The sequence below is a fragment of the Triticum urartu genome, chromosome 7A (assembly GCF_056163025.1).
Source record: "Triticum urartu cultivar PI428250 chromosome 7A, HENAU_Tu73, whole genome shotgun sequence".
Classification (NCBI taxonomy): Eukaryota; Viridiplantae; Streptophyta; class Magnoliopsida; order Poales; family Poaceae; genus Triticum; species Triticum urartu.
In genome coordinates, this window is record NC_141879.1 from 395,588,085 (window position 1) to 395,601,147 (window position 13,063).

Below are 13,063 nucleotides of genomic sequence, written 5' to 3' on the forward strand. Positions count from 1 at the left end.
TGTTCGCGATCTCAGGTACGCGTCGTGTCCTGCCCTCCGTTAGGAGTACTGTATGAAATTTGTGTTAACTAGCTATCTAACTAATCCTGTAGCAACTCCGTTGTTTCAGTGGCTATGAAGTTAAAGTAAGACTATGGGGGGAGCATGCTTTTAGATTCAATGGTTCAGATGTTCTTTTGCGTGGAAGCACCGACACAGGCGTGATCATATTTTATGGCATGACCGTCCGCATGTATAATGGTAAAATCCGTTATCCGTTGGCACATGTATTAATTGCTTCTGGTTTGATTTGTCTAACTAAGACAAAGATAATGTGTCTGCAGGGCGGAGAGGCTTAGCATCTAGGTCATCCACTGGGTGGTATCTAAATGAGGATATACCGGATATCAACGTTATGTATCTGTCAAGGTACGGTGCTGCTTTATTTGCGTTCTTTCTCTGTCGGTTGGGTCTCACCGAATAGCATTTTCATATAGCCATGCACAGGAGTTCCGTCCAATTGCAGAGGCTCCATTGCCTTTAGAGAGTGGTCTGAGGTCTTACCCTGACGATCACCACCCAAAGATGATTATGTGCAAGTTAAATAATTTTAACCTGTTTGAAAACAAGGTACATCATGTCCTGATCATATCAAATCTGTTGGATTATGTCATTCGGATGTATGCTCACTAACTGTGATATCTGTCTGTGTAGGGCCATGTATTTCGTTGTGCAGCGAGGATGACTAGGCTGTATCCCTTACCCATGTGGTGGTTTGTGTATTGCTCTCGATGCTTTTGTAATGTGCTTCCTGGACCTGGCTCCGTCCCTTGTGCACCGGTCTATGTATGCACTCAAGGTTGCCAGGGGGTGGAACCTACGATCGGGTACGAGTTGTTCCTATATCCTTGATTACGATACATGATGCCTTCAATTATATTGATTTGTTTACTGTAACTTGCAATACAGGTACCGTATGTGTTTGGTGTGCACCGACGGCACGGATGAGGCCGGGTTTCTTCTGATTGGTAGAACAGCTCAAGTTGTAGTTGGTACAACTGCCATGTAGGTGATACGGAACAATAAACCTGACGATGAACCAATCAAGAACTTGTTCCATGCCGTTGCTCGAACAAGGTTTCCACCAAAGGAGTTTAAAGCATTATGCTCCATGAAGTTCAGGTTCGTTGTCCGGGTTACCCAAGACAGCTTCAGATCAAGGCGCCCGATGTTCCAGGTCATGGCAATTGAGTCTTGCGTTGCTCTAAAGCCGCAACAGTCGTCGCTTGATGTCACCGTTCCCCTTGGTGATTGATCAGTAGTCGTAACGGCTTATTTTGGTGTGCCGTGTAGTACTATCATAACTAGACATGATGCTTGTATGGACTACCCTACCTTATTGTAAATTATGCTTGTATGGGCCAGCTTGGTGGCATACTGCCCTTCCCTATTATAAATTAGGCTTGTATGAACTAGCCAGCCTGGTGGCAGGCTATCGGCTTATATTGTAAATTATGTATTATGAACAAGCTAAGCATTATGTATTATGAACAAGCTAAGCACTGGTCATGGTGAATGTCCTCTCATTTATATTATTAGTTGTTCATTTCTTTTCTCGTGTTATATATGTTATGTGCTCCTCGTTGTTTCATATGCTTATTGGCAAATGGCCTTTAGGCATTTTATTTGTTAGATTATTGAACTTACATTGATATGGTTGTGTACTTTGACTTGGTACTGACAATCAGAATATGGTTACTGGACATAGATAACTATGTGCTGTGAACATGTGTCTAGAAGGCATTGATTTACTAACTTCTCTCCTTAGGAAATAATATTCACATGGTTATGTTGTGAGGTAATTATCATGTTGTTAGACTCACTTCTACTTTCTTGTAACATACGCTTTTAGGAATGATCTTATTCCAGTTAATTACATCTATCTTTCTTACACGCTGTGTCAAACTATTGAAATTAGTATTTCAAATCATGTTAGAAAGAATAAACGATATTGCCGGTTCTCCAAGCTAAAATGATTCCTTCATAAGCTTTAATGTGTTTTGATAAAAGATGTGATCTGTTTGTTTTAAATTTTATTGACTAATTTGTAAAATGTTAATGGCAACAAAAAAGGGCTTGCTGTTGGTATTAGATTGTCTCCTTAGTTGCGACTTGCTTGTTCCTCCTCTGAATAACAAGCATCTTTCGAATTTAGTTTAGGATATGTGTTTTTCTTAAGCAACAACAAGTAGTTTTGTAGCCATCGCCGTCCTTATTTATAGCAAAGAAACAATTGTCATTTTTTTAGTTGCCATATGGCTGTTACCTGTGCACGGGCTCTTGTTCGGGCCCAGTTCAGTATGACAGGCCTTCGGCCTGGCCCGTTCGATGCGTGCCTCCCCTATATACTACTATATAAACAATGCTAGGGCAACCACTCTTTGCTTGTTCTTCCCTGCACTGTTTCATGGCGGCGCCCTCTCCTCCTCCTACTCTGTACAAGGCAAGACCCTTCATCTTTTTTTTATCTCACCGGCTCGCTGGCTTTTGCAAAATTCGGCTGTATTTTGGACACTTCCTTACGGTATCGTCGATCTGTGCATCCAGGCACCCCCAAGCTTTTCCTCGCGCGATGACAACAGGCGCACGGGAGGCGCTCTTCTTCGTCGATGCGGTGAACAACGACCATGATGTTCGTTCAACGATGTCTCCAGCTGCCAAGGTAAATCCCGTTTGCTTGGTCGACTTTAAACCATGCCTGCTTTAGATCTGTCCGGCCTTTATGCGACTGGGCCTGTCGTTCGTCTATGACAATGAGAGAATACTTTGTTGACTTGTGTTTTGTGGTACAGCTGTGTAACACCCCAGATGTAACTTTCCCAATTTTGTACTCCAACTCTAGCCGTTTCCGGCGTTAAGTTATTTATTTCCTCGGGTTCGGGTCTTTGTATCCGTGTGTTGTTATCGTTGTCATGCATCTCATATCATGTCATCATGTGCATTGCATTTGCATACGTGTTCGTCTCATGCATTCGAGCATTTTCCCCGTTGTCCATTTTGCATTCCGGCGCTTCGTTCTCCTCCGGTGGTCATTTCTAGCTTTCTTTCGTGTGTGGGGATTAAACATTTCCGGATTGGACCGAGACTTGCCAAGTGGCCTTGGTTTACTACCGGTAGACCGCCTGTCAAGTTTCGTACCATTTGGACTTCGTTTGATACTCCTACGGTTAACCGAGGGACCGAAAAGGCCTCGTGTGTGTTGCAGCCCAACACCCCTCCAATTTGGCCCAAAACCCAGCTAACTCTGCTCCATCATCTAGAGCGTTCGATCACAATCGCGTGGCCGAAAACCGCACCTCATTTGGACTCTCCTAGCTCCCTCTACCCCTATATATAGATCCCCGCATTCCAAATCCCGGGCGAAACCCTAGAAATCGTCCCCGCGCCACGCCAGACAAAAATCCAGCCGCCGGACATTGTCCGCTCCGCCGCCCGGGCCAATAGGCGCCCGCCACGTGGCACTCCGCCGCCAGCCGCCGCCCGCGAGGCCGGCTCGGGGCCCCCGCGAGCCCATCGTCGCCGCCTGCCTCCTCCTCAGCCCGAAGCGGCCTCCCGCCTCACCTCCTCGTCGCCGGCCATGCCGCCGCCGCCACCGGAACCTCACGCCACCGGAACCTCGCCGCTGCCTCGATCCGGCCGCCGCCGCCCCGATCCGCTCGCCGCCGCCTCGGATCCGCGCCTCCCGGAGCCAGATCCGGCCGCCCCGCCGGAGTCCGGCCGCTCCCCGGCTTCCCCCCGCCGCGCTCGAGCCTCGCCGTCGCCGGAGACGGAGGAACCGGCCTCTTCTTGCCGGAGTTGATTTTTTTTTTCTCGCGGGGTGATTTTTTTTCTACTAAGTCCCAGATATTTTCAGTTCAAGTGCTCTTGTTCGTTAGGCTGTAACTTTGCATCCGTAGCTCCGATTCATGCATATAGCATATCAAAATGTTCATCTCAGAGAGTACATCATTTCATTCCATTGCATCATTTTCATTTGAGCTCATCTCGATGCCCGAAATGCCGTTAGAAGAGGGCTACTTGAGTTAATTGTCAGATCTGCTACTCCGTTTAGGTTTTTGTCATTTTTGCCATGTTTAATGTGTGCATGATATGCCCTGATGCTCTACATGTGTTTTGTTAAGGGTTTTGTCATCTTTCCAGAGATGCAACCCATGTATTTTTAGGATGTGTTTGGTGACTAGTGCAAGCTTGCAAAGTGGTGCACTTAGTAATTCTGTTTTCAGGGACTTAGCATTTCCACTAAGTCCTTGATCTGTTTATCTCATGATGCCATATGTTCATGTTGTTTCCTAGTGATTCGTGCCTCTTTTGAGGATGATAAGTAAGGATGTTTTGTTAATATTGTAGTGCTCTACCTATCCATGTCTTTGTTTGCAATTATGGAGCACCCTAGATTGAGTCAATCGAGCTCTACTTTTGCTACTTTGTGAATCTGGGCAGATTGTCAACTTGTTTGCGATTTTGCCGGTGATGTTGTAGTTGATCCGTGCATGCTATGTTATTGTTCTTGCCATGTCTTGATTGCATTTTGTGCCTTCTTGATGGTTGTATGCTTGTCTTGCCATGACTTGCACCGTAGTGAGTGCATCGAGCTCGTAAACATGCCTACTTGAGTTATATTTCAGCATGTGTCAGTTTTCACTAAGTATGTGATCTGATTATGTTTTTGCTATGTTCACATGCTTGCAATTGTATTTTCCGATCCCTTTTGGCTCAAGGTCACTAAGGGACTTTTGTTAAGCTCTTTGAGTAGCTCCATGCCATGCTTTACTTTGCGATGTTCAGATCCTGTAGCATGTAGTTTTGTGGCTCCGAAGAGGGCTACCTGATCTGAAATTCCAGACAAGTGTTAATTTCACTAAGTCTGAGATCTGTTTGCCATATGCATTTTTGCCATGCTTGTTTGAACCTGTTAATGGATGAATTGGCCGTAGCTCAGTGCTAGACTTTTGTTAAGAATCTTGTGTGCATCCCTTCCATGTATTTTGTTGTCATGTTTGGGTGCTGTAGCATGTTCATTTCATTGCATTTAGATGCCTACTTGCTGTAAATCGCAGACCGGTGTCATTTTTGAATCGCTTGCCATTTCCAAACCGTAACTCCGATTCCGGCGTTCTTTATATCGTTTTCAAGCGATTTCATCTCATCTTTCCAGTGGCACACTTGGATTTCCAAGTTGAGTCCAGGTTCATGCATTTCCTGTCATATTTTGCATTTCGCATCCCGCATCGCATCCCGCATCGCATCCCGCATAGCATACCATCTTTGCATTGCGTTGTTTGAGTTTGCACGTGTTTGATTGTATCCTTTTTGCTTGTTTGTCTTGTTTGGGCAGAGCTGGGAGACGAGTTTGCTAACGAGGAGCCCGTTGAGTTTGCTTTCGAGGATCCAGTCAACTCTGACAACTGTGCAGGCAAGATGATCATACCCTCGAAATCACTACTATCTTTGCTATGCTAGTTTGCTCGCTCTTTTGCTATGCCAATGCTGTGATGCCTACCACTTGCTTTCAAGCCTCCCAAATTGCCATGCCAAACCTCTAACCCACCATGTCCTAGCAAACCGTTGATTGGCTATGTTACCGCTTTGCTCAGCCCCTCTTATAGCGTTGCTAGTTGCAGGTGAAGATTGAAGGCCGTTCCTTGTTGGAACATCTATTTACTTGTTGGGATATCATTATATTGCTATGTTATCTTAATGCATCTATATACTTGGTAAAGGGTGAAAGGCTCGGCCTCTCGCCTAGTGTTTTGTTCCACTCTTGCCACCCTAGATTCCGTCATATCGGTGTTATGTTTCCGGATTTTGCGTTCCTTACGCGGTTGGGTTATAATGGGAACCCCTTGATAGTTCGCCTTGATTAAAGCTTTTCCAGCAATGCCCAACCTTGGTTTTACCATTTGCCACCTAGCCTTTTCTTTCCCTTGGGTTCTGCAGACTCAAGGTTCATCATTATTTTACCCCCCCGGGCCAGTGCTCCTCTGAGTGTTGGTCCAAACTGTCAGCCGCCGGTGGCTACCAGGGGCAACTCTGGGCTGGCCTACCGGAAGTTTAGACAATCTGAGTGTGCCCTGAGAAAGAGATATGTGCAGCTCCTATTGGGATTTGTCGGCACATTCGGGCGGTGTTGCTGGTCTTGTTTTAACCTGTCGAAGTGTCTTGAATGACCGAGATATCGAGTCTGATCGGAACGTCTTGGGAGGAGGTCTATTCCTTCGTTGACCGTGAGAGCTTGTCATGGGCTAAGTTGGGACTCCCCTGCAGGGATATGAACTTTTGAAAGCCGTGCCCGCGGTTATGGGCAGATGGGAATTTGTTAATGTCCGGTTGTAGATAACTTAAACCTTAATTAATTAAAATGAATCAACTCAGTGTGTTACCGTGATGGCCTCTTCTCGGCGGAGTCCGGGAGGTGGACACGGTGTTGGAGTAATGTTTGCGCAGGTTGCTCTCTAGTTTCTCGCTCGTGCTTTGCCTCCTCTTCTTGCTCTCTTTTGCGAATAAGTTAGCCACCATACTTGCTAGTCGCTTGCTGCAGCTCCACATATATTTACCTTGCCTTACCTATAAGCTTAAATAGTCTTGATTGCGAGGGTGTGAGATTGTTGAGTCCCTGTGGCTCATAGATTACTATTACACCAGATGCAGGGCCTGATGATTCCGCTCCAGGAGACGCATATGAGCTCAAGTGGGAGTTCGACGAAGACTCTCAACGTTACTATGTTTCCTTTCCTGATGATCAGTAGTGGTGCCCAGTTGGGGGTGAACGGGACCGTGTCGCATGTTGGGTTATCTTTTATTTTGGCGCCGTAGTCGGGCCATGAGTGTTTGGATGATGTAATGTTATTTATGTACTTGATTGACATGGCGAGTGTAAGCCAACTATGTTATCTCCCCTTTATCATTTATATTACATGGGATGTTGTGAAGATTGCCTAACTTGCGACATATGCCTTCAATGCGATTATGTCTCTAAGTCATGCCTCGACACGTGGGAGCTATAGTCGCATCGAGGGTGTTACAAGCTGTTCTGTAAGCTATGTTCTGCAGTCAACTGTGTATCAAATTGTTTAGATACCGCGAATATCTTTTTTATGCTATCCATGCTTGCCTTTGATTTGCTTCCTATCATGCCGTTTATCTCCTTTGGTCTACCAGTTTGCCTTTGCTAATTATAGTTGACATACAACACTGCTGTTGTTTGAGAAATGCCTCTCAATAATGTGCCTGACATAATTAACATACTATTTACATTGTCGTTGTGCCGTCACGAAACTCTGATTTGTTTTCCAGCTTGCTGTTGCACATATGTTGTGCTCGATCTGAACCCGTCGCTAATGAAGCATAATACATTTCTATGGTCCTGTATCTTTGGTAGTAAAATACTTCCGTGTATTTCTCTTGTTGTATAGATGACTTACCACTCTACATATTCTAAATAGATGAAGCGTTATGTCACAATTAGGCCACGGGCTATGCTTAGTGCCGTTCTTGCTGAAGTTGGTTTACCGGAGGTGAAATACAAGACCTGCTCATATTCCCGGGGCCGGGTGGTGGCTACTGCTATCTTCTGGCCATCGCGGTCGCGTTCGTCAGCACCAGCACCACATATGAGGATCAGTGGCGACCCAGCTGTGGATGTCAACGAGGCCATACAAAATGCTGCTACTAGCTACTTGGAACATCTTCAAACCACCATGGATATTAAGTTTGACTGCCCTCAGATGGAGAAAATTAAGACCAATATAAGCTACCTGTCCAACACTGTTGCCGAACAGTCCAGGAAGATCAGGAATCTGAAGGCTAAGGTGGAAAAAAGAAATCTCCGGGTCAGGGGCATTACAAAGGGCCGGGGGTCACTTGCAGATGACATGCTCGGTTCTGCAGGGCGTATTGACAAGATGGCAGTCAACTACCTGCCTACAGGATCCTCTTCTGTTGTAGATGATGTGGCCTGGGATTGCTATCATCTTACTCAAGAAGCTGACAACCTTGCCTATCTGGCTGCCATGTGAACTGATGCAGTCAAGAGCGTTGGTGACTACCCATATGACATTGAGTCTGACTTTTCTGAATGTGACGAGTTTTATGGTTACTTCCCATCTGACTATGAGGGCCAGAACAGTGGTTACTACTCGTCGGACCTCGAGGGTGCTTGTGGTGCAAACTGCCTGTATGACGATTTCCTTAATGATGGATCCGACTGATGCTTCGATCGTGTGAGAACGCGCAAGTTCTTTTGGTTTATCAAGTAATATCAGCGTATCTGGCCATGTTGCCTCTACAGAGTTGTTATAAAGTACTGTGATGGCAACCTGCCCTACCCTTATTGTAAATTATGTATGGTCGGTCCTATGAGACAATCCTTGATGGTTGTATGATCGGTGCTACTAGACGGTCCACCCTATAGTTATTGTAAATTATGAACCAATTAAGTTGTAGCTCTGATGTTGGTCTTCTAATCTGTTCACTGTGCTATGTCTACTGCTTTGTTTCGTACACACATTATCTTCTGCCCTCTGACTTTTGCCAAAGTCATTGATAATACACCATTGTGGACCTCTCCTATTCATTCGGCTTTCGCGGCGGCGCTATCCCCCTTTCCTGTAGCCAAGGCAAGTTCCTTTCCCTGCCTCCTTTGTCTCCCGATTAATTTCCTTCTGTTGGTTTGCTCCATGATATGAGATTAATCTAAATGCATCGGCTGTTTTTCTATCTAAGGCCTCGAAGCTTTTCCCCGCGCCATGGCACCACGCGCACGGAAGGAGCTGTTTTCCACCAGCGCAAGGAGCAGCGACCAGGGTCTTCGTTCAACGGCGTCGTCGGCTGGCAATGTGAGCCGTTTTCTTTGGTCGGCTCTGCTACATGTGTGTTCTAAATTTGATATGGATCTTAGCATATTGTTCAATATTTTGGCTATGATAGTTGTGGTCGAACAATCGTACGACCGCCCTCCATATAACTTATTAAGTACACAGTTGAAACCAGCACACCAGTCTTTTGTTGTAGCAAATGGTCTTTAGGCAATTTATTTGCTGGATTCTTGAGCTTACCGTGATATGGCCATGTACTTTGCCTTGCTGCTAACAATCAGAATATGGTTATTAGACAGACATAACTATGTGGTGATATTTGCTTACAACATATGCTGCCAGAAATGGTCTTATTCCAATTAGTTAGTTTGAGATTTTGTATGCTCTGCGTCAAACTAATGGAATTTATCTCTCCAATCATCTTAGAAAAAATAGGCGATATTGCCGATTCTCCATGCTCAAATGATTATGTCATCAGACCTACACAACAAGTAGCTAATTATTATAAGGTTATAATTGGTTCGTGCCGATGAAATCAAACTACATAATAAATTCACGCTCATGTTTATTAGTTCCTGATTCCAATAGGTTTTAAAAAAATATCCATGCATTTTTTAAAAAAAATTCATGTGCTCCAACAAAAATTGTGATGTGTTTGCTTCATACTTCATTGAAATTTTTTGTAAAATGCTCGTGGGGATAAATAATGGCTCACTGTTAATCGGTGTCAGAATTTCGAATAAAAAAACATACTTCTTATAAGTCGTGTGCTTTTAGTAAAGTGTTCACGTATTTTATAAATATTCATTGGCGTTTACAGGAACTATGATCATAAATATGTTCTTGTGATTTCACAAAAGAGTTCTAGCCATGCTAACTTATCTAGAAAATACAAACGTATGGAAGGACCGACGAAACAAAAGGCGGAATCAGACAAACTGATCAGATGTAACTTCTACCGCCACAACAAATAATAGCTTATTATCCTAGGTATAAGATATCTGCTTGCAAGAAATAGAAAAACACATATTAGTTTAGCATAGCCCCGGCCTTACCTGGTCCCTGGCCCATTAACAGCCCAATCGGCCGCTGGCATGCATAAGTCGAGGCCTCCAAAACGAAGAAACCACGCGGAACAGCTCGTCTCTCCCCGAACCCTATCGCTGCTTTCCTACTTCCTCCGACGCACAGGTGCGCCGCCGCCCCTCTTCCTCCCTCCCTCTCTTCTGCGCTGCCGACCCTCTCCAGCTATTCCGTGCCCCCGGACCATCTCCCTCGATCTCGCGCGCCGCTAGCCCATCTCCCTCTTTCTTGCGGTCTAGCTAGCTCTCCCTCGATCCATTTTCTAACCCCCTCGCTCGATCTTCAGGTTAGAAGGAGAAACAGTTGCAGGGTCTACGTGCTACCCCGGCGCGGCGGCAGAGCGAAGCACAGCCATCTCTCTTGAAGGTACAAACCCGTCTTCTTCTCCCCTTGTATATCTTTTTGTTCCAACTGTTGTTGTGTGCTACATCTTTTTGTTTAATTTGCTGTTGTCCAGCACATCTTTGCAATATGTGATAATGCGTAATAATTTTGGTAGCATGCATCAACTGTAGATGGTCAAGAAGATGAACTGTGTGCTGTCAAATGTGTTAACTATGTGCACTTTGTTGAAAACTGTATATCGTGTAGATGTACAAATATATTCAATGCATTCATTCCTCTATCTTTTGTTATCTATTTTCTCCCTGCCCCAATCTCACTCTTCCAGCTCACACCCCGCAGACAGCGTATGGACGGCATGGGCGTTGGGGATGTTTGCGAGAAGGGATCTCCTGGCTTGGCATCGTCAAGCACAACACCCTCTGAACCAAAGGTTACAAACTGAACCTCTGGTATAACTAATTGTTCCCATGCCCTGTCATGCTGACCGTCTTATTAATTCACTGGTACGCCTAAATATGCCTAGGAACCTCTACTTAACTACTGTTTCTTGGTGAATTAGAAACCCTGTCTGGCAGTAGGTGGTCAACTGTGCAGCGACTTTAGTCTTGCCTGTCATTTGGGGAAAAACTCGTTGTCATGTTTTATGACCAAGCAATTTAATCAACTATATATGATATACCTGCTTCGTTTTCATGTTTGTTCAATTCCATATCACTGCCTTTCAAAGGAAGAAAGGCCTTCTTGTCATATTTGAGCCTATGTGTGTGAGCTATGTTCAGAGAAGCTGCTCAAGGAATTGTCTAATTATTCTTTATGTTATAAGAATTGGCTACTCAAAAATGCTATTCATTTTTTAAAGACAGAAGCTGTAATTTATGTAGTAGAAACATGTTAGTGGGATATGTGCGAAGGAAGTAGTTTCCAGATATACTTTGTTTAGCTTGATGTTTTTATGTAATATATGTTGGCCGCATCTATTGCCTGCTAACGCCACTCCCTTGCAGTGTTCATGATTGTTGTAAAACAGCATGTCTTAATGAGACTAAAGTTATTAACCGATGTATTATGTTTCTAATTGATTGGTTCATACTGATCGATAGGCAAACAAATTTAGTTTCACCAACAGAACTTAATACTTATTTTTCCCTGATTTATAACTCAATGCAATATATTGTGAGATTATCCCTTTGTTAAGCAAATATTATATCCTTTTATTTCCTTTGCAGGAAGATGGCCATGTAATACTGATTCCCCATTCCCACATCTTCGCCCTCATGCTGCAAGCTCTGAAGTTGCCGCCTGCGAATTACCATCATAAGACATATCCGGGCAACAACTCTCGTGTTACGGTTACTTTTAATTCATCATTACAGTTGATCGATGGTTTGCGTGTTCGAACCTCGATATCTGGTGTGATCTCAAACAACTATGATGAAGCAGAAGACAGTGCTGCTATCGCAGCCATTAGGTTTATGGAGAATGCATGTGGCAAGGAAATCAGGGACTATCACTACACCCACGTACAAAGGCTGGAAAATCAAGTCACATTCCTAGAGCGGTACCTGGATGAAGCAAAAAAGAGAATCAAGAAGGTACGCAAAGGATGGTTCTATGCTGTCAGATACATGAGCTCGTATTCTACTCAGATACAAAATACGACAGCTGCTCGTCGCCTAAGAGGGCAGGACAGCACCAAAGGGGCGATGAAAACAGCACTCGCAAGCACAAGAAAGTTGGCAAAAAGACTATGTTGTATTGGCCTGAAATTGGAGCAGTGCCTAGAGACTACAGATAGTATCTGGTGAGCTCTGTTCGGCACATCGTACCCAGTATGTTTATGAACCATTGCCTTTGTAATGGAAAGTACCACCTGGTATCATGTAGCTCTTCTCACTTTGTTTTGAGCAAGGCACAGAGATTATGCTTCTATGAACTAACTTGTTGGCAGACTGCCCTTCCTTACTATAAATTATGCTTCTATGAACCAGCTTGGTATCGGGCTACCATCCCATGTTGTAAATTATGTATTATATATTATGAACGAGCTAAAGCAATGGTCGTGGTAATTTTTCTCTCATCTATTTTATTCATTGTTTCCTTGTTTTCTCATGTTATATATGTTCTGTGCTCCTCATTGTTTCATGTATTTATTGACAAATGGCCTTCGGGCAATTTATTTGTTATATACTATAACTTACAGTAATAAGACTGTCTAATTTGCCTTGGTAATAACAATCAGAATTTGGTTACTGGATACGCATAACTGTATGTTGGGAATATGTTAATTGTGGTTTCTATGATTGTATGCTGACCTGCTTTTACCCGTTGCCGCCTCCTCAAGATCGATTAGTTGGAAAAATTTAAATCCGGGGCGAGTTTTCAAATATCAAATTCATGTTGTGGAGACATTTCTCTTACCGGAATCTACTAATTTCTATTACTCGTTTTTTATAGCATCTGATATTGACTTGGGTAGCTAGACAACTAAACTAAAAAGCAGTTTTTTAGGCAGTACAATTAGAGGCAGTTGAGATACTTATAAAAAAATTATATGCAATAAAGAGCAGTTTTCTTTGGGCAATACAATAAGAGGCAGCTACTGAAAGTGCGTTATATCGACTAGAGGGGGTTGAATAGGCAATTTTTATGAAAGTCTTCAAAACGTGGAAGTTATGAAGACAAACGATAGAAATAAACCTATTACCCTGCAGCGGAAGGTAGACTACACTAGGCAAGCCATAGTCAAGTATTCAATAGAGTGAAAGCACAATGACTAATAGCAA

General features: G+C 43.9%; 2 protein-coding genes across 2 annotated transcripts; both read left to right on the forward strand.

The window, feature by feature from the left end:
- The first annotated feature begins 2,611 nt into the window (after nucleotides 1-2,611).
- On the forward strand, nucleotides 2,612-8,246 carry LOC125525587 (uncharacterized). Its single transcript, XM_087532867.1, has 3 exons — nucleotides 2,612-2,701; nucleotides 7,482-7,929; nucleotides 8,065-8,246. The coding sequence occupies exons 1-3, from the start codon at nucleotides 2,612-2,614 to the stop codon at nucleotides 8,244-8,246; spliced, it is 720 nt and encodes a 239-aa protein (XP_087388993.1).
- Nucleotides 8,247-9,963: 1,717 nt separating this feature from the next.
- On the forward strand, nucleotides 9,964-12,357 carry LOC125524369 (uncharacterized). The gene is made up of 4 exons (XM_048689428.2): nucleotides 9,964-10,043; nucleotides 10,222-10,301; nucleotides 10,620-10,710; nucleotides 11,507-12,357. The coding sequence occupies exons 3-4, from the start codon at nucleotides 10,627-10,629 to the stop codon at nucleotides 12,083-12,085; spliced, it is 663 nt and encodes a 220-aa protein (XP_048545385.1). The 5' UTR covers nucleotides 9,964-10,043; nucleotides 10,222-10,301; nucleotides 10,620-10,626; the 3' UTR covers nucleotides 12,086-12,357.
- Nucleotides 12,358-13,063: the final 706 nt, after the last annotated feature.

Bases quoted from the DNA above. Each gene is read 5' to 3' on its own strand.
- LOC125524369 (XM_048689428.2), top strand. From the start codon at position 10,627: ATGGACGGCATGGGCGTTGGGGATGTTTGCGAGAAGGGATCTCCTGGC. The intron at 10,711-11,506 runs GTTACAAACTGA...TTTCCTTTGCAG, and splicing joins CAACACCCTCTGAACCAAAG to GAAGATGGCCATGTAATACT.
- LOC125525587 (XM_087532867.1), top strand. From the start codon at position 2,612: ATGACAACAGGCGCACGGGAGGCGCTCTTCTTCGTCGATGCGGTGAAC. The intron at 2,702-7,481 runs GTAAATCCCGTT...TATTCTAAATAG, and splicing joins CGATGTCTCCAGCTGCCAAG to ATGAAGCGTTATGTCACAAT. The intron at 7,930-8,064 runs GTATTGACAAGA...GAACTGATGCAG, and splicing joins CATGCTCGGTTCTGCAGGGC to TCAAGAGCGTTGGTGACTAC.